This window comes from Ciona intestinalis, chromosome 8 (genome assembly GCF_000224145.3).
Source record: "Ciona intestinalis chromosome 8, KH, whole genome shotgun sequence".
Classification (NCBI taxonomy): domain Eukaryota; kingdom Metazoa; phylum Chordata; class Ascidiacea; order Phlebobranchia; family Cionidae; genus Ciona; species Ciona intestinalis.
The window spans coordinates 6282029-6303483 of NC_020173.2; the positions used below are offsets into that span (position 1 = coordinate 6282029).

The following is a 21455-nucleotide window of genomic DNA, read 5'->3' on the forward strand; positions in this document are numbered from 1 at the left end:
CATGCTTCGTCACCGTAATTCGTCTGATTTGCGTAAGGTTAACGATTTATTACGTCACAATCGCGGTCTGTTACGTCACAATAGTGGTATATTACATACGTTACAGCCTTGTTTTTTCCCAATGTTTTAACGTAGGAATCAAACGTAACAATACGCATTCTATGACGTAATAATCTAACCTTGGTTTAATTCATAACGGCTGGTGTGGAAAATACGGTGACGCAGCACGATTTCGTGCACTTTCAAAGTTAATTTTCGACACGAACGCCCGAGTTTTTTCAAAACAAAATTATACAGTGGCTATCAGGGAGACCTAAGGAACATTTTGAAACAAAAATTTCAGGTGGCCACCAGCTAAAGGATTACCAAAGAATCCTCCGGTACATAGCAGAATAGGCTGGTGGAAAGTGTTAGGTGTTGATGGTTAGGGGGTTATAGTAGTTAGGGGTTAGGAGTTAGTGGTTAACAAATAGGGTGGGAGAAAGTTCCTCATCAGCACCAATATTTAAAATACAGTCAAACCAGGTTTAAGCTATTAGCATGTTTATCGTTTTGTAAAAAACCTTGTACATTTTGTCCTAAACCAGCAGTTTTAATATTTACGTTTTGACTTTTAAATTTAGTAAAATTACATGCTCTTTTATGTTTTAGATTGTAAGAAAAAATCAACTGTTTTAGATTGAAGGTATTTGATAGCTTGTGTGTAAAACTTATAATACTGAAGTTTTATTAAAATGTCGTCCAAACGTCACAAGATTGAAGTTGAAATTATTCGGATTCGAAACGATGGAAATCTACTTAAACATAAAGATATTATAAAACAATTAGCTCATAAATGTGGGGACACTGACCCAGTAGTAAAGTACTTGGATAACTTTGTTAAAATTCATGAATTCTTTATTGAACATGAATCAGATACTGTGTCAGCTTTGAGAAACTCTACAGTTTTGGACGGGTTTAAAAATAAACTCACTGAAGCTCGGAAACAAAATTTTGACCCAAAAGATTCATTGGTTAATGTTTTTATTGAAGCGTCTCTTCTGCTTGCTAAACTCTGTTACTCGCAAGCAAGTTTCCAAGAATGTGTAGACATTTACAGCAATGTTAATTTGGCTGGTTTGGAAAATTCAGTAACAGACCATTACATGGTAATTATCCTTTGCGAGGCCTTTGCTATCAATGGTTTATGCTTAGAGCGCTCAAGACTGAAAGACCCAAAGTTTAAATCGGATGTAGAGGCCTTGGGTTCTTATGAAACTGCACAGAAGTTATTCATGAGATATATTCACGACCACCATAGGTTAGATTCCACAAGCACTTCGCCAACGAGCCCAGCTTCGCATAACATGGATATTCATATCTACCCAGCCATTGAAAGCTGTTTGCACCGAACTGCAAGCTTGTATATTAAAAGTAAAACGCCTGAAAAGGCAGTTAGTTTATACAAGACAATACTTACAACATTACCTGCCCATATACCATCACAAACGCATCAAAAATTCTTACATAACTTGGCTTCTGTTTTAATTCGTGGATTTTCTAAGATAAGCTACAAGCAAGTTAGTACAGACACTCATGAACGCTCCATCTTTTTCCAAGGTGTTAAAAACGTGTTTATTCCCAACTATATACAACAAGAAGCCCTTCTGCTGCTGCTTATAACAGAAGGCTTGTTGAACCTGGACCCAGTGTTGGATATGTCACCCGAACATGCGGAGAGTCGTGAACAAACTTTAATGAAAGCTGAATCGCTGTATGATGATTTATCGGTAGCTGTTGCGTCACATGGCCAGTATCATATATTCACTGAAAGCATTGAGAGGTCTTTGAAATATAACTTCGATCGTTACCATTTATGGAACCAGTTTGCATTATCTTTATGCGCTGAAGGTAAAATAGATCGTGGAGTTCAATGCTTGGCTGAGTGTTGTCGTATTGATCCAACTATTTCAAGCCCTGATGCGATCCTTGCTTCACGACTCTGCTACACTAAGCAACCCCCACAAATAGACGCTGGGTTGAAGTATGCAGAATTAGCATTGGAACATTCAGATGAAGACCATGATGGCTTGCGGTCAAGATCTCACCTTTATATTGGACTCGGTTGTTCTTTAAAAGCCCTTGGAAGTTTATCCAAGAAAGACAGGCTTGAATATCGAGCAAAGGCGATAAAATCCTACACCTCATCCCATACATCTGATCCCTATGATTACAAACCGTTGTTCCATCTTTCTTTTGAACTTGCTTTGAGTAGAAAAGTAGCTGTTGCAATCAAAAAGGTGAAGCAAGCGTTAGAACTTCAGCCAGAGGCTTGTGAGTGTTTGCATTTGTTAGCATTGTTATTGTCTGCAAGGAAATTGCATTCAGAAGCAAAAGTGATTCTGCAATCTGCATTGAAACTTTACCCATCTAATATTAGCTTGCTTACAACTAAATGTAGGTTGGAGTTATGTCTTATGGAAGAACAGGATGCACTTCGTACATGCGATGAAATAATTACATTATGCAACAGAGATTCAACTGAAAACAAACTTTCAAACTCGTTTAACCAACTACCTGTAGATGGAGTAAGTGTTGCTAACCAAAGTACTGGCACTGAGCTAGAGGTTGGGTCTTTACTTAACTCTGTAATGGCCTCAAGAATAGACAGAGTTAACTCTGATGTAGAGTCGCTTATGGGAGTTATACATCCCATGTTGCCCCATATGTGGTCAGGTAAATGTACTGCTTGGGTGCAAGTTGCTGATGTGTATCTAGCATTGGAGAGATACCAGGAAGCAGAACTATGTGTAGCAGAAGCTGCTGGTTTACAACCATTGTTGCCTGATGTATTGTACATGAAGGGGAGGCTGTGTGAGTATAATGGAGAGCTAGATGAGGCGTGTTCATTCTACAATTCAGCTTTAACCATCGACCCTTCGCATTTAGAATCCACAGAAAAATTGGCGAAGGTTTTGAGTTCAAACGGGAATATTTGTTACGCAAAGAAAGTCCTACAAGATGCTATAAGATTAGATGCAACGTCGCACACTGTATGGCAACAACTGTCCGATCTGCTTGCTGCTACAGATGAAATAGACCAATCTATTGAATGTAATATATTTGCGTTGAATCTAGAGGCCAGTTCTCCTGTGTTACCATACACGTGTATAGTTCCGTTTATATAATGTCATTCTAAAACCTAAAATATGTGTTTATGTATTTATAAAATTAATAATATTAAATTAGGTACTTTGTGAAATGTAATGCTTTTATTAAACAACCTTTTAGTTTAATTAAGCAGTCACTAATTATGATTATAATATATCTTCTATATATATTAGCTATTGTGTATTGTTCGATTTGTGAAATTAATATGTATGAAATGCAGGACTATTTTCATGAACAACATAAATTACTTGATATATATTAGGCTGTGGAAAGATGGGACACCTTTTCATTCAATTTTCTCGTCCTCCACCCTACTATATATAATACTTGATGTGTTTATGTTTGAACTTTAACATTACTGGTGCAATATAATTGTCGTTAACTTTAACAAATTGTTAAAACTGACCAGACCTTGTTCCTAATGTATATCCACTGTTATACACCTTAATACATGTATGTTTGGATACATAGGGTAATGATCTTAACAATTTATTGAAAGGGTTTCTTGCTTTTATATCTAATAGCCTTTGATGTAAAACCCTGGTTCTTAATCTCAACAAGTTATTAAAACGGCTGTAAAATGTAATATGTTTTTGCAGTGAAACATTTTCAGATAAAAATTAATTCTAAAAACAACTGTTTTTTGTTTTATTTTACCCTTTATTTCCAAAAAAATATAAATATTGTTTCTTTTGGTTAGTCACTTGTTTTACGGGCAATGTTTATGTAATTTTCCTCATTTTATCAAATACTGCATACTATACATAAAGTGTTGCCGCGATGTGTATTTAATGTGCTTATCTTTAGTAAAGTGAATATTTCCCTATATTTATGTATTTAAACTGTCTGTTTTACAGATGTATTGTTAAAGCTACACATTATAGTTAAGTACAATTTCCACCACAAACCATTAAAATGTCATCTTGTACTTTGCATCATCTCATTGGAATCCAAAATTTAAACGAAATTCACCAATTCTTGTTTCAAGAAGAAAATGGTAATACTATATATATTATATATTTATAAATATTTATATTTGTTTATTTTCACACAATCTGCATACAAGTTAATAGGTTGTTTCTCTTTGCATTATACGTTTAACTTGATGCTGCTTTCTCCTAAAGTGTAGTTAAACTTAAGTTTAATATAAAAAGGCTTTATATATATATATTGAAACAATTCATGTAAAATTGTTAAACAATGAACTGTAGTATCAGAGGTATTCATTTTCCTTGTTAAACCAGATGTTACGAACGCACCTGAGTCAAAAATACATGCTTCAATTATACTTGATGTTCTAAAAAACAGATGAGACTAAGTTACATATTTTAGGATAAATTGTTATCCTAAATAAGTAATAATTATTTTTTTTACAAGCTTCAATTTTAAATATTTTCCTTTAAACCAGATGATACGAACGCACCTGAAGAAGTAACTTGGGATGAAGGTTGGTCGGATAACTGGGAAGATGTGAACCAACCTGATAGTAATGAGGGGGTAAGTGTGCTTGTATTGTATGTATTATATACATGTTGTAAATGTATAGTACTGTGGGGCAAAATGGAACACTTTTAGCACATAATATCCAAATATCCTGATCGTCTCGTCAGCCCCACACCCAGGGGAGTTAGAATAACCAGTCCCCCCACTTTTATACTTTCCCTTTCACATGGTCAGTCTTCTATCACACATTGTTACATTACACAGCCACAAACTTACCCCTACTATATGGTCAAAAGGTTGGAAGCCACTATTTGTATCCCTGTGTGGTGTATTATATACTTGTTGTATAGGCCTACATATTTTATGAAATCTTGGTATGCATCTAGCTTGGTCATACCTGATTTTCATGCCATGCCTATATACTATACTACAGCAGGTCGTTAGAGCTGAAAGTTTCTAGTTATACCTTTAATAATGGATATAATCACTTAATATAGTAAGTGAAAAAAGCATTCACACCAAGTATTCCCCCCAATAAACAGGCGAATGAAGAGACAAGTTATCGCAACAGTTGGATTCAAGACTGCAGCGTTTCTATCTCGCCAACAACAACTTTTATGGCGATCGCTTACCAAGATAAAGCTGTATTTCTTGAAGGTAAAATACGGTTAAGTTTGATACAGAAAAGGGTACGAGGTGCATAAAACAGAACACATGTGTTATAACGACTGCCATTGCCCCGCCATGCGAGTATAAATAAGTTACATTTATTACTTGTCAGTAATGTCAGTGCAAGTAAAATGCATTATGTGTTAATGTGAATTTTTATTCCAGCCAAAAGTGATCCAACTGGTTTTAAATCATCTTCAAGTTTTGTTGTTTCATCGAAAGGAGTTTTACAAGAAGAACCAGGGTTGGTCTAGTTGTTTGGGTTTATATTTAAAGCTTATGTGTAAGGCTGTCTGTAGGGCACCAGAATTATAAAGTTAGTATTATAGTGGGGAAGATGGGACACCTTTTTATTCTATTTTCTCGTCTCATTTGGTAGTAAACAAAGAACATTCAAAGAATTATAAAACTGTATCCTCAAGACTCCCATAGACCGTTGTTAATTGTTTAAAACACGATCCGGATATTTGGATATTATGTGCTAAAGGTGTCCCATCTTACCCCATCCTAATATATATAAATGTTTGTATTGAAACTAACTTCCCATCTTACCCCAGGGAGATAGTGACCGACATACTATGTTTACCCCTCGTTTCATTGAAGCGATCCTCGCACGGAAGCACTGACTGGACTTGTGTGGTGGTTGGCTTCTCAACTGGTTACGTGAGGATGTATACGGAGGTAGGGGGTTGCTTTATGTTTTGGAATGCATAATGGAATCTTGGTATCATGGAATGGAATCTTGGTATCAGTATTATCATATGTCCATTACATGGTAGAAATACGATTAATTCATGGCAGAAATACGATTATTTCATGGTAGAAATACGATTAATTAATTCATTAATACATGGTGGAAATACAATTAATTCTTAGTTTCAGACCTGTTGTATATCGGACAGTATTCAAACTCAGTGACCACTAATGGTTTGTGGCCCCATATCAAGGTAATGGGCCAACTCTGTCCTAAGCCAGCCACGTAGCATTCCATGCTGTAGATCTTTATATAGAAGACCATGTGTATTGGTGTTTTAACACTATCTTTATAATGTAAATGTAAAAATATATGTAAATGACGCAAATTTTCACTAAAAAAATAAAAAGCGTTGACTTTAAAAACTTTATTTTGGCGCTATAGGCACAAAACCTGTATTTATTACCAGCCTGCCAGTGCTAAAAAGTACCAACAACTCATTTATCTCCTTACAGACTGGTTCCTTGATTATCTCTCAACTCCTGCACGAGATACCGGTTGTTCAGCTTAACTGCCGAACATACGAAGGGAATAAAACTTCGCATAATAATTCCGCCGAAGTGGGAGATGAACTAACCATCTTATACAACGATACACTTATTGTGATCGATGGGTTCAGTTTGTTTCAAACATTAAGAGCATGTAGGAACCAAGTCGCATTAGGTAAGTTCATTTTTATTGGCAAGTATATACTTGTGTTTGGAACCGTACTTCTGTTTTGTTGTATAGTAGGGTGGGGAAAGATGGGACACCTTTTCAATCTGTTTTCTTGGCTTATTTGGTAGTAAACAAGGAACATTTAAAGAAATTTAAAATCTTATTCTTATGGCTCCAATAGACCGTTGTTAATTGTTTAAAACACGATAAGGATATTTGGATATTATGTGCTAAAGGTGTCCTGTCTTCCCCCACTTAATGGAGCACGAGGTCTATCAAAAAGAACACCTGTGTTATAACGATTGTCATTGCCCTGCCACGAATACACAGTTTACATTCATTTATACTTTTCCAATAGTTTTCAGTACTGTTTATTAACAAGCTTAAAATTCATTTTATCTCCCCAGCTGCAGCGAGTGGTATGACCAGTATAGACCCTCCCCCTTTGTCTTATAAAAAGTGGATACTACGTGGGTTAGGTCCCATCAAGTCCCATGTAAGCCCTGGTACCATTGTACTTAACCCGTTCGACCAGATGCACACGGCTTCTATACTTGGTGGATTCAATGCAACAGTATCAACTAACTTGCCCACCATGTCACAATATGTAACTGTGGGAACTTCTCCTTTTGTGGGATTCTCATACGCACTGGATGTAAGTTGGAGTAAAATAATTTCTTTAGTTTAAAAGTAACACTGTGTTGTCTAGACATCACATTCGTTTAGACTTGTCAAACATAGGGAACAGCAGGGTAAAAGGTAGGGTGACATTGTTAAATTGCAGTTACACTCATAGTTGGCAAACATAGGAAACCTCATTGATTGATTTGGTGAATGCAATATACTTGGTAAGCAGGGTAAAATCTGTTTGGGTGCTAAATCATCAATGTCACCCTTAATTCCAAGCAACCATAAAGTTACACCTATATATCTCATATCACAGTGCACCCCTGCTATTGAAACTAGCGTGCCAAAACATATGGCATCACTCTGTTTCAAAAGCATAACTAACCTGCCACCCCAGGCACCCCTAATTTACACCTATACCTTCATCACAGGGTACCAGCCAACCCCTACTATCCCATGTTGCATTAGCTGTAGCAAGCAAACTCAAGTCTGCTTTGTTCAATGCAGCAAGTGGTTGGTTAAGTTGGGGTAAAGGAGCCAAACCTAGTGAAGATCAAAGTAAACAAAAACCAAAGGTGAATATGAATATACTAATATATTAGATGCTACCTAATGTAAAAAGGCTAAGGTATTGGAGTCATTTTGTAAGTAAATACACCATGTGTGACACCCATGTTATAACAGGACAGTGAGCATGAGGTGTATAAATTAACTATGTGTGTCTGTTGTATGAAATTACACCAGCCATGTTATAACTAGACAGTAAGTATCTGGTGTATAAAATACCATGTTTATAAACAACACCTGCTATAACGCACTTGCTATTTAAAACACCATTATTTCCCCAGGTTGAGCTAGGCACCCCATTAGACATACGTAGCGGCTTACCTGATCTAAGAAGACAAGGCCACTCTATTGTTCTTGCTCCTTCTGCATGGTTGGGAGCCACAACTGATAGCTTTGGCCGTGTTATGCTGCTGGATTTGAACAAAGGATATGCGTTGAGGATATGGAAAGGTAAGAGTGACTGGGGACATTGGGATTTAGGTCAAGGTTGGCCCATGTTATCTGCTTAAGATTTTAAAAGGTTGGAGAAACCCAGGAATTAAGGCTGGAGTGTGCATATTATTCTAACATCATATATGCACTTTCTATTCTATAAGGGTGAGGTACTACAGAGAGGCAAGCTATGGAATCTGGGATTTAGACCAGAGTTGGCCCATTACCCTAACATTGTATATGCACATTCCATTCTATATGGGTGAGGTCCTACAGTGAAGCACGCCATGGGGCCTGGGTTTTAGGTCAAAGTTGGCCCATTACCCCAACATTGTATATGTACATTCTATTCAATATGAGTGAGGTTCTATGGCTAAGCAAGCCAGGGAACTTATGCCAGAACTTTCCCATTGGCGTATATAATACAAATTCAAGATAAAAATAGCGGACTTTATTCTATCACAGGTTATCGTGACGCCCAAATTGCCTTCGTTCGTTCCCATGACGATACACAGAAGCACCGACACTCAAGTAGCCCCCCCAGAAGTGCGCTGTTCCTTGTAATATACGCACCAAGACGTGGCCTGCTTGAGATCTGGTCGTGTATTAACGGGCCGAGGGTTGGAGCTTTTAATATCAGTAAAAATGCAAGGTAACACTGGGTTTTGGTGGTTGTTAGTTAAAAAAAGTTTGGGAAACACTGTCAATTTTACACGAAACTTGTATGTAAATGGATTGTATTAAAATATATGGTTTTTCTTAAAAATTTTAAAGCTATTCTGTGAATACTGGTTTTTAACTTAGGCGCCAAACCTGGGGTGGCAGGGTGGGCAGGCCTACCCTTGAATTTTCTGCTCTGCATTAATCAGTAATATTACAACCAACAAAATGAAATAATTTGACTAGATTGTGTGTCTAACTATCCCTGCCTGCTGCCTCCCATGCTTTTATATGGATTGACGCCTATATTTTAAACTAAAACTAATAACTTGTTTTAACTCTCCAAACTTTAAATTATGTGAAAGCATTCACCCAATAATGTCCATGTTTGTAGGTTACTTTGTCCCGGTTACAAAATGTTTGGTATGAACAACTCCAGTACTACACATACACCTAGCATGCTTGAGTGCTGTGTGTTGGGTACAGATGGTGAGGTACAAGTTATAACGGTTCCTTTCCATCTTGCATTGAGGTGGGCTATCATTGATAAGAGATTTATTGAATAACTTGTACTACAATTATAATATTATGCGTATATGCTGAACATGAATAAGATATAGTGAATTGCATTATGTATACGTATAGTAGGGTGGGGAAGTTGGGACACCTTTGGCACATAATATCCAAATATCCAAATCGTGTTTTAAACAATTAACAACGGCCTATAAGAGTCGTGAGGATATAGTTTTATAATTCTTTCAATGTTCTTTGTTTACTACCAAATGGGCTGAGAAAATAGAGTTAAAAAGTGTCCCATATTCCCCCACCCTAATGTATATATTATTAGAAATACACATTAAATAAGAAACTGAGCCAAAATTGACATTCAATTTTTCTACCTCGACTTTAACCATATTCTCATTCAAACCATAAAGACAACATTTTACATAGTGACCCTGGAAGCCACAAAGCTCGAGACATTCATCTTTTAAAGAAAGTTGGTCAATTACTTCATAAGAAGAAAACAGGTGCCGTGATTATTTAAGTAGCATTTCACTATGGGTTGTTTGGATTGTCAGCCATATATAATATAAAGAAAAAATGACAAAATCACCAAAAATCAATCACCCACAAAGTTACATACGTGGTAACTTGTAAGCAGGCAAGAGATGTATGAAACAGAACACCCGTGTTATAGCAACTGTTGTTGCCCCGCATGCAAGGATAAATAAGTTACACTAATTCATTTACTACACACAGTTATAACATAAATAAGTTACATTCATTCACTACACATAATTACAACACATCACCTCACAGAATCCACCGAGATAGTTAAACTTCTCCTTGAGATGCGTCTCCCATCCTTCCAGCAACAAGGGGTGGTCAAACTTATGCAAAACAAATCTATCGAGATAAATGTTTTGAAAAGTTGTTTGGAACAAGTGTTGGAAAGAACAAAACAAAGTAAGCATGTGGATTATGATGTCACAAATATCTATTTTGCTGTAAAATAAAACCAGTGTGTAGGGCTGTAGGCTATTGTAGTCATAGATGCCTAGCCTTTTAAAAATGGGGGTCTTTTAGGACATATGTCCCATTATTTAAATGTCCCATATCATAAATAAAGAAGGGAGGAAGCATTTTTTTTAATATTTTCAGAACCAATGTAAAATTGCAATGCTAAAAGTCCTTGTTAAAAAGGTTGTCTCAGTCTTTCAGCCACATACGTTTAAAATCTTGCAATAAACTGTAGTATCACTACAGGTATATTATATCACTGTTATATCTAAAACCCTTGTAATAAACATACATACATATAACCGCAGGTGTAAAACGAGATGATCAAAATTTTGTTGAATTCCTTCAATTCCATTCTCATGTCGTGAATCTTTATGAACAGATGAACAAACTTAATAATTCAGCCTCATATGAAAAATCTCATGAACCAAAGGTGATCATTTATTTTGGTTATCTTTGTTAAATGCTTGTTGGTGTGACGTGTGGTATAATAATATGATTACTTTACTATATGCTTGTCTTTATAGTGGTTAAATCCGTGGTTTATTTTGCCGCACTTCACTTTTGTAGAATAGTTTCAAAGTAAATTCTGATTCAATGTCTGATTTATTAATTAGCATATTTGGGGTAATGGGCCAACTTTAGCCTAAATCTCAGGTCCCATGACGTACCTCACTGTAGGACCTCACCCATATAGAATAGAACATGGTTTGGGGCCAGCATAAGATTGATTATTAACCTCACCCTACACTACCCATAGGCAGCAGAAGGGCTTGTAGAACTTCTAAACATCAGCAAAAGTGAAGCAGATAACGCAATACAACTACAAGATGATTATCTTAACTCTGGTTGTCTGCCTTCTGTTTTGTTTAAGGTAACTTTATTCTGTGATTTTGTATTGTAATGTATAATGTATAAACGAATTATACCTTGACAATGAGCATGGGATATATCAATACACCATGTGTGTCTAGTTTATAAGAAGATATATATAGAACTGTAGGGTAAGATGGGACACCTTTAGAACATAATATCCCATATTTCCTGATCGTGTTTTAAACAATTAACAACGGTCTATGGAAGTCGTGAGGATACGGTTTTATAATTCTTTGAATGTTCTTTGTTTACTACCAAAATCTAACCTTATACTACAGGAAGACCACTCAGTCCGAATCTCCGAGTTTATATCTTGCGTCTCAATTGATGTTGACGTCCCATCCATGTCAAAACTACCATTGGATGATGAAGCAAAGTTGCATATATTTGGTATGCGTTGACTTGTGTGCAATATTGGTGGCCAACTCTGGTTTAAATCCTAGGTCCCATGGCATGCCTCGCTGTAGGACCTCACCCATATAGAATAGAATGTGCAAATACAATGTTGGGGTAATGGGCCAACTCTGGCCTAAATCACATATCCTTTGGCATTTTGTGGGACTTCACTATTACGGAATAGAATGTCAAACACAATTTTATTAGAGCTTGTGTATATTGTTACTGCCGGGCTTTGTATAAATACAAACTTCTTGGCGCACCAATAAATTGACCAATATTCGACAAATTACCATGCATAAACAGAAAGTCAGACACTCATTCCCTATATATATATGTATATATATATAGTATTATCATATACTCTTATTTTCCAGGTAAATTCATTTTCCATTCTTCGTTATTTGGCAATGTATCCCCACATGAAGTGCTACAAACCATAGATAACAATATACAATTTGCAAAGAAAGATTTGCTTCGTGCTTTGTTCGTTTATTGGCAGGAGAATGAAAGGCTTGCATTAGATGGTAAGTAGATTGTTTATATCAGCCGTTCCCAAAGTGGGGTCCAATTACCAGCGGTCTAAGGGAGTCGTGAGGATACAGTTTTATAATTCTTTTGAATGTTCTTTGTTTGCTACCAAATACGATGAGAAAATAGAATAAAAAAGTGTCCCATCTTCCCCAATCCTACTATACAATACGAACATTATAAAAACTTGAACAAAAATTTTTTACCAGATATTTCTGAAACTTCCAGCAAACTCCTCACTTTTGTAAAATTGCTGAGTCGGCACGAACATAACGCTGACTCATCATGTGACTCGAGCTCCTCCTGGTGGGCGTGGATACGCACGGAAGTTTGCGTCCCGTCCATGAAACCATTCGCAGCTTACCTGGTATCGCTTGTATGCAGATCAGTGGCTATTGCTTTCAAAGCCACAAACGAAAAGGTTGGTTCATAACTTCAAGACTTTTCATAATCTTGTAATAATTTTTACCCCATAACTTGCATTTATTTAGAAAATCTAGAGTGCAGAGATAAAACATCATTTAAAGATGGCTTTAAACCATTTCCAATACTGCTTGGCTCCCAAATTACTCATTGGTTCATAATTGGTAAATTTCAAATCTTCTTTTATCCTCACAGGGTGAAGCCAAGGATGCTGTTATCACAGAAGGGGAACCACCCACCTATGAGGAATCATGCCATGGTACAAAGGAAGCCACCATGAATATGGGTGAGGCTTATTTATATAGTAGGGTGGGGGCAGACAGGTCACCTTTAGCACATAATATCAAATACTGATTGTGTTTTAAACAATTAACAACGTTCAATGGGAATTGTGAGAATACAGTTATATAATTCTTTGAATGTTTTTTGTTTACTACCAAATGGGACGAGAAAATAGAATGAAAAGGTGTCCCATCTTCCCCCACCTTACTGTATATTAATGTAGCCGTACTATGTGATGCATGATTGGTGTTTAGATATCACACATATTGTATTTGGAACAATACATATTAAGCTTCATACAGTTTTGCATTTGTTATTTTTCTCACAAGCAATTGCCGCATACATTTTTGTAACTGGTACCTTTTAATAAAATACAGCAATAATTTACAATATATTTCCTTATTCAACAGAATGGGAAACATTATGGGTTGATTTGGAGCATTGGAATCTTGTTGTTACTCAGTTGGAGGATTGTGTTGCTGTGAACACTTGTATTGGGATGGCTAAGAAACTATCTGTGAGTATGAATGTATATTGTGTGTGTGTATATCTTGATATATTATGGGCATAGGCACCAAACTTAAAATGCAAAAGAGGCATGGGTAGTTAAACATGCTTTTCTATGAAACAAATTAAACTTATTGATTTCAATGTTTACTAATTAATGCAGTGCAGTAAATTTCAGGGAATGCCTGCCTACCGTGCCACCCCAGGTTTGGAGCTGACTTGGATATATTGTAAATAATTTGTGGTCCAGTATCTTAATGGTTTGGTGTTTGTATAACTGAAAGATACCAGGTTCAATGCTTGGTGCTGCCACCATTGTGGCGTATGTGTCCTTGTGCAAGACACTTTAAAGACATTACTCCAACCCAGTGGTCACTATTTAGTTGTAGGAGGGTCGAGGGTAATGGGCCAACTCTAGCACACTGCCTAAATCTCCGGTCCCATGGCATGCCATGCTGTAGGACCTCACCCATATAGAATGTTGGGGTAATGGGCCAACTCTGGCTTAAATCCCAGGTCCCATGGTGTGCCTCGCTGTAGGACCCACCCATATAGAATAGAATGTTAAATAATAATATCCACAGCTCCCAGAGGAAGCTGTCAATGTTTCTGTTCATGATTTGTTGAATAATGGGCCTGGTTTTATATCGGAGTTGGTGGCACGTGTCGTATCTTCGTGCAATCTCCATCCTAATGTTGTTGATGGTGGGATTCAGGAGGGTCGTGCGGATATAGAGGGGAATTTAATAGGTTGGTAATCGCTGGTATTTCTTTGGTTGTTTGGAACAATAATTAATATGAATGTGTTTAGCTTATTTATCCTCGCATGGTGGGGCAACAACAGTCATTATAACACGAGTGTTATGTTTCATATGCACCTTGGCCAGCCTACGAGTTACCACGTTTGTAACTTTTGGGGGTGATTGTTTTTTCTATTCTTGTCATTTTAGACAACCCATAATAGCTGACAATTCAGGCAAGCTGTCAAGTTACTTGCCTTTAGATTTAAACATCATGTATATCGTTAGATTTCCTCCACACAAAGTTACAGAGGAGATTCCCAGTTAGTTTGTCTTCCAACACCCTTCATGCTCATTGTTGTTGGGAGGATGTGGTGGCCTGGAATAAAGACCCTGAGGTCGGTGGTGTTTATTATTGTCACGTTATGATGGTATTTATGTGATATTCTGTTCTATATGTATAAGGTCCTGAAACAAGGCACCCTATGGGGCCTGGGATTTAAACCACAGTTTGCATGTTACCCCAACATTGACGAAAATTCTCATTACTCGAAAATAAAAAAAACATTCTTATTTAAGGTTATTTCCCTCTTATCACGGTCTGTTGCACACATAGAGAAAATCAAATGCGACCCTCACGTACAACATGGGCTAGCATTGCTTGCATGGCATACTTTTGTGGGGAAGAAGTTTCTAGCATTGGCTAAACTTATCGACAAAGTTGGAAAATCACCAAAAGACAGACTTTGTAGAAAGGCATGTACATGTTTGTGTTTTATATTCTTGTTTTGATTATTTTTGGGCATTATTTATATTTAACCTTTAAAACAAAAGTGTATTTTTTGACTTTGTTAGACTCACACTGTCCTATTTTGACTTTGTCAGGCACTGCTACCATTTTGGGCGTATGTGTCCTTGAGCAAGACACTAATTGGAATACTCTGATGATGTCTCGCTGAAGGTCTTAGTTTCACTTTGTTTGGCCTACACCTAGATCATACTTTTGGTTTAAAATTATCTATTTGTATCATATGTACTTTGGGTGGGATCTTCTGGCAATTGTTTGGTCTGTGATTTAGAACCGATGTTTTTCTGCCATTCAGCGAGACATTATAAGCTATCCCAATTAGTCCCTTGCTTAAGGACACATACGGCAAAATGGTAGCAGCGTCGGGCGTATGTGTCCTTGGGCAAGGGTATAAACACCTGTGTTATAACGACTGTCGTTTTCCGGCCACTCGTGGATAAAGTAAGTTACATTTATTCATTAACAACACAACCAACCACCCCCATACACAGGACGTAGGCATCAGTGACTCCAGCATGTCTGACTTTTGTCGATGTTGCAATCTTCTTCTACAAACCATCTCCGATGTTGATCCCGATCAATTCCCTCATCCTGGACATCCAGAGGAGAATGATCCTGTCAACCCAGGTAAGTTGTCATGATGTTTAAAACTGGGGAGCTAAAACTTAGAATGTCACCCGTGTTTTAAAAGTTTGTAATTCGCCACCCCATGTTTGGGGTAAATGAAAAACATGTTACCACCACAAAACACATTGACCAACTAACTACACCACATATTCTGTTACTTCTGATACCAGGCATAATATAAATAATATTTTAGTGGCTCATCTGGTATAAAAACGTAGTATAGTTCCAACGTTTCCCTGATGAATCTCGCCGTATGGCAGACGAAACGCTGGAAATACACTACGTTTTTTATACCAGATGAGCCACTAAATTATTGTTTAACTAGTTAACTACACCACTTGACCACACCTTACTTTTTTAACAATATTATCTCACCTAACAAAACCTCCACGCAGATGAGAGTCGTTCTGGTGACAATCTAATGTATGAAGATGCATGGCGCGATGCGGTTGGCAAACAATCTATTGTTGAAATGTCTCGTGAGCAACTGACGGCTAACTATGAACTTGTGCAACACAACATGCATCTATGTTTGTATGTATTATACTTGTATTAAAATTTAGTCAAATTTATCTGATTTTTGCATTATATGTTTGATTTTGTATGTTTTTGTTTACATTATATCATACATACCATGCAACTATGCTTGTATATTTATGTAAACTTTAAAAATTGATGTTAATTTGTCTAAATTCAAAGTTATGTCTAATTTTTGGTATTTTATAATTTGGTATGATTATTCTATTAGTTTTTTTTCCTAATTTCTATGCTTGCATTAAATACAAATTTTTATATATTTGTAAAAAACTTCAAGATTTTTTGATGTTTGTTTTCAAATTCATTCATTGTTCCCCCTCAATGCTCATTATGACATCACATTACTCAGCATTCTACATTCTGTGATGGAATTCAACCTACGAGGAGTAAAACCACTGACTCGGTTATTTGACACGACGGGGCTAAAATGCTTCACGGATGAATTAACATCGACGAAATGTAAATTACCCGACCGCGACCACATCGATCTCGCTGTGTCAAGTGAAAGGAAACAAGTAAGATTATGATGTCATAATGTAATAGTTTTTAAACTTTTTCGTTGCAGTGTAGTGGGGGAAGATGGGACACCCATTTATTCTATTTTCTCGTCCCATTTGGTAGTAAACAAAGAACATTCAAAGAATTATAAAACCATATCCTCACGACTCCCATAGACCGTTGTTAATTGTTTTGAAAAAAACATCAGGATATTTCGATATTATGTGCTAAAGGTGTCCCATCTTACCCCAAAGTACTCTTCCTCTATGTTGAAAGGTAAATGTGTTTCCATTTATTTTAGTTCCTGACGAAACTAGTGACGGCATCAGTTGCTTCTCACGTGGATTCAAACAAACCGATAAGCGAGATGAAACGCTGGGTTGAAACGTCGTTACAAATGGCATCCGAGTTTCAACTGGATAGAAATATGGTGAAGACTGTGTATTTTGAATATTTGATATTTACCATGTAAATATATTTTAATGCAATTACCATATACGTATGCTGTTGTAACCAGGCAAATTATAAGTTTCATATGAGCCTCTCCTGGCAACTGAGTGCTTTGTAATAATTAAAAAATGTTGAATTGCCAGAACAGCTCTATTAGACTAAACACCTAACTTGGCCACAGCATATATGGTATTGCAGACAAGCATATTATTGATTAAGAACCTCTGCTAATTATTGCTTTGTAATTAATGAGGCCTTGATTTAATTGCAAAATAATAAATTAAAATAGGATATATGTATGTACTAGCATATGTATGGTGAATACTTATGTGTATTGAAATCATTGAAATTGAAATTATGAAATAAATTATCTGGATGTCATTTCTCTATAATTATATTCTTCAGATCCAACTGCATTACGTGAATGAGTTATTTCGATATGGTCTTGATGAAGATGGTTATGAGGTTAGTGTGTTATATTATTATGTCTCGCGGCACAATGGTTATCACCCATACCTCTAGTTAAATGGATAGCCCTGTATATTATATTTTATAACCTCGCCTAGCATTTGGTGACATAGTTGTCATATCTATTGCAATTTGGCATTTTTATAAAAAGACTTTATAATATGAAAAACAATACGACATTCTATTCTATATGCGGCGTGTCATGGGGCCTGGGATTTATGCCAGAGTTGCTTTATCACCTTACTTACATGCTCTTTAACACCCCAGGCATCACACACCGTATCAGACGTTGACGTACTTGGATCTACCCTCATATTAATAGTTGGTCAGCGATTATCCTTCTTCCTCCTTAACACAAGTCCCGATGATGGCGTCATCCTGCTATCACAGATGCCTCCAACCGTTAGTACGTGGATCAGATCTCAGGTGGGCTGGGGTGTGATATATTCTATATGGATGAGGTCCTATGGCATGACATATCTCAGGACCTGGGGTTTAGGCCAGAGTTGGCCCATTACCCCAACATTGTATATACACATTATATTCTATATGGGTGAGGTCCTACAGTGAGGCATGCCATAAGACCTGGGATTTAAGCCAGAGTTGGCCCATTACCCCAACATTGTATATGCACATTCTATTCTATATGGGTGAGGTCCTACAGTAATGCATGCCATGGGACTTTATTCCCACCCAGGTTGCTACTGCAAAAATTCTTGGCTTTAAATTTACATTCAAACTCATTTTTCCACCATTATTTTGTTCCAGGATCATAGCCAGCTAGCGAAGGCAGACGTCAGTATTGATATGACCCACGAACTTGCACAGAAGGTTGCTTACATGTTACCTGAACAACATTCACAATATTCCATGGGATTATATTTACTTGAAGCAGCTTCTGCTATCAAGAACTCATAATTACTAAATGGTCCTATATTGGTCTACAATTTCTATTTCCACCTATTTAAACTTTCCTGTTATTTCTTTCTTTATTGATTTGTGTTAAATGCCTTTCATTTGCTTGAATGAATTAAATTAGCAATATCTTGAATTCATACCTGTTAAGTTATACCAAGTGTTTTACAATTGCCTTTATGTGTCGGATTTATCTAAATTGATAAGAATATTTAGTTTTTTCTTTCGAATTGGACGTTAGAACGTTTGAAAACGTTATATTTTTTTATAATGTACTAAAAGTGGCGAATTGTGTTGTTAAAATGCAAAAAATGGTCAGTTTGAATACAAACATAACAACCCATATATATAAGACATAATTGTCTTTAATTTTCAAACGTTTCGATTTAAAAGAAACCATCTTCAGTGATATTGGAAGTTAAAAATGGTTTCAGTTTTTTAACCGAAACGTTTGAAAATGAGGACAATTGTGTCATATATACATATCGGTTGTAATGTTTATATTGAACTGAGCATTTTTAGCATTTTAACGACGCAATTACCTAGTTTTGGTAAATTATAAAAAGTATTTTTTTTGTTTGTATTAAAACTGACCAGAAAACCTGTGTTTTATGCTCGCATGTTGGAAAGTGGTTTAAAACTTTGATGCTTAACAAATATTGTTCCCTGTTTAATGCGTTATAAGCTTGGTGGTACAAGGGTGCTTCGTGGATATTTTGATTTTGTGCAATACAAGCGTGTTCGATTTTATCGCAAGTTTTGTAATACACCAATATACTGGGGTGGTAGATGAGTGTATTTGTTAGGAATAGTCACTTTAGTCAACTGTTATATATATAGTAGGTTGGGGTAAGATGGGACACAGTTTCATCTCATCGTCCTGTTTCGTAGTTAACAAAGAATATTTAGAGAATTATATAACCGTATCCTCGAGACTCTAAAGTGGCGTTGTTAATTGTTAAACAGAATTATGAAATATGGGACATTATGTCCTAACGGTAGCCATCTTGCCCCTCAACACCATATAGTAGGGTGGGGAAGATGGGACACCTTTAGCACATAATATCCAAATATCCTGATCGTGTTTTAAACAATTAACAACGGTGGTCTATGGGAGTCGTAAGGATACAGTTTTATAGATCTTTGAATGTTCTTTGTTTACTATCAAATGGGACGAAAAAATAGAATGAAACTGTGTCCCATATTCCCCACCCTACTATATATATTAACACAAAGTTCATGACCCCTATTACACTATTAATAAACTCGCATATTACCTAAACATATAGCTTTTGTCGCTTACGTTCCGTGCAGTCTATAACGCGAATAGCTATAATAAGTGTAAAGCACATTGCGACTTACTATACGTGTTCACAAAAGTCGCAAGAATTCCAGCAAAATAATTATTGTCGTAATTTTCACAATCCGCTGTTGCTATAAATAGATTCAGTGTTACCTGGTGTAAAGTTACTGCTTATTAAATCGTATCACGAAACTTTCCAACTCGTTTAATATTAGGGCAGCACTGGGCGCTGGAATTCGCGCGAGATTCAATTAGGCATTGTTACGTCACATTCCTTAACGTTGCTCCCAGCAATTAACCAATCAGATCCCAGTTTTCCACGTGATCAACACGTTTTCGTTTTTGCCAACGTGAGTTGGGAACGGGAATGATCTTTTTGGTTTGCCACCATTTTGAATTAAGCAGAAGAGTTGAGCAGTTGAAGTCATATTGTAGTTAAGTGAAGGCAGCCAAGTTATGATTTTAGCTTTGAATATGCAATATATGAGCAATATATTGTTGTATTAATATTTAACGTTGGATTTACAGCTGACAATAAAAATAAATTTGTTAAAACTTTGAACTATTTGAATCTACACTGAAACAATTGTGTTTAAATCACATCAATGTTATCTCGCTCACGAATGAAGATGCGTTGAGTGACAGCCGCCGATGCAGCTTTGGATTGGCAACGTTAAAAGTGAGTTTGTATCTTTATTACAGAACCCAAAAATATAGAAACCCAAATTCTACTTTGTCGCTGGTTGTAAATTAAGCGAATAATTGCTCGTAGCTCATATTGTTTCAATATGTTAGTCAGTTATATATAATATAGTGGGGTGGGGGAAATGGGACACTTTTTCATTTTATTTTCTCGTCACATTTGGTAGTAAACCAAGAACATTCAAAGAATTATAAAACGGTATCCTCACGTCTACCATAGACTGTTGTTAATTGTTTGAAACACGATCAGGATATTTGGATATTATGTGCTAACTGTGTCCCGTCTTACCCCATCCTACTATATGCAAATTTGTATGTTCACGTTATAAAGAATGGTAATAGTGCATGTGTGTTTGAATGTTTACTATGTTTACTAAATATAAAATAGCGAAATAAGCAACAAATCTGACGTTTTATTACTTCTACAGAAAAGAGAAGACGGAACGAAAATCTCACGAACGAAGATGGAGCCGTAGCATACCCAGACTAAGATTTATTCTTAGTCGATGTAAATACTAACTTATGTGAGCTGTAGCATAAAAAGTCCCCTTTATTGAATGCTTGTTTAAAATTGGATGTTTATGTGGTACACGGTGTGTGGGGTGGGGAAGTATACGGAGATCAAATGATTAAAGTCCACCTTTGTACACGTTAGTAATGTAACGTGGTTGGGAATCTTGGGTTTTATTTCTCCATGTGTGTTTTTGTGTGTAAACAACCTGCATAAGAACGGTGCGCGCAGGTCAGATTTCCCCAACTTTAACCCATACTCCTGGTGTCACTTATCAGCAAGGCCGGACAGTCGGCATGAGATAGATAGAAGTGACATCGCTATAACTAGGGATCGCTGTTAGGAAGTTTAAGTTAGACAGAACTGGGACACTGCACCGGGCCGACACAACACGTGTCTTT

The 21455-nt window shown here is 36.6% G+C and overlaps 2 protein-coding genes and 1 long non-coding RNA gene across 3 annotated transcripts; all 3 read left to right on the forward strand.

Annotated features, from left to right (window-relative positions):
- The first annotated feature begins 655 nt into the window (after positions 1-655).
- LOC100180708 (tetratricopeptide repeat protein 7B-like) lies at positions 656-4008 on the forward strand. Its single transcript, XM_002125567.4, has one exon. The coding sequence runs from the start codon at positions 735-737 to the stop codon at positions 3165-3167; it is 2433 nt and encodes an 810-aa protein (XP_002125603.1). The 5' UTR covers positions 656-734; the 3' UTR covers positions 3168-4008.
- Positions 4006-18881, forward strand: LOC100186231 (rab3 GTPase-activating protein non-catalytic subunit). The gene is made up of 30 exons (XM_002121013.4): positions 4006-4147; positions 4559-4647; positions 5136-5250; positions 5428-5506; positions 5820-5943; positions 6472-6679; positions 7081-7328; positions 7732-7875; positions 8149-8317; positions 8765-8951; positions 9354-9491; positions 9911-9987; positions 10280-10426; positions 10789-10913; positions 11241-11354; positions 11635-11746; positions 12130-12279; positions 12493-12704; positions 12902-12992; positions 13399-13505; positions 14080-14245; positions 14524-14633; positions 14815-14991; positions 15535-15670; positions 16066-16204; positions 16557-16722; positions 17007-17135; positions 17561-17620; positions 17891-18049; positions 18392-18881. The coding sequence occupies exons 1-30, from the start codon at positions 4066-4068 to the stop codon at positions 18539-18541; spliced, it is 4110 nt and encodes a 1369-aa protein (XP_002121049.1). The 5' UTR covers positions 4006-4065; the 3' UTR covers positions 18542-18881.
- A 1547-nt stretch (positions 18882-20428) lies between these two features.
- LOC113474434 lies at positions 20429-21291 on the forward strand. The gene is made up of 2 exons (XR_003396097.1): positions 20429-20520; positions 20972-21291. It is a non-coding gene; the product is annotated as an uncharacterized LOC113474434 (long non-coding RNA).
- Positions 21292-21455: the final 164 nt, after the last annotated feature.

Coding starts and splice junctions, on each gene's coding strand:
- LOC100180708 (XM_002125567.4), top strand. CDS start 735: ATGTCGTCCAAACGTCACAAGATTGAAGTTGAAATTATTCGGATTCGA.
- LOC100186231 (XM_002121013.4), top strand. CDS start 4,066: ATGTCATCTTGTACTTTGCATCATCTCATTGGAATCCAAAATTTAAAC. Junction 4,648..5,135: donor AACCTGATAGTAATGAGGGG/GTAAGTGTGCTT, acceptor CCCAATAAACAG/GCGAATGAAGAGACAAGTTA. Junction 14,246..14,523: donor TATAGAGGGGAATTTAATAG/GTTGGTAATCGC, acceptor GTATATCGTTAG/ATTTCCTCCACACAAAGTTA.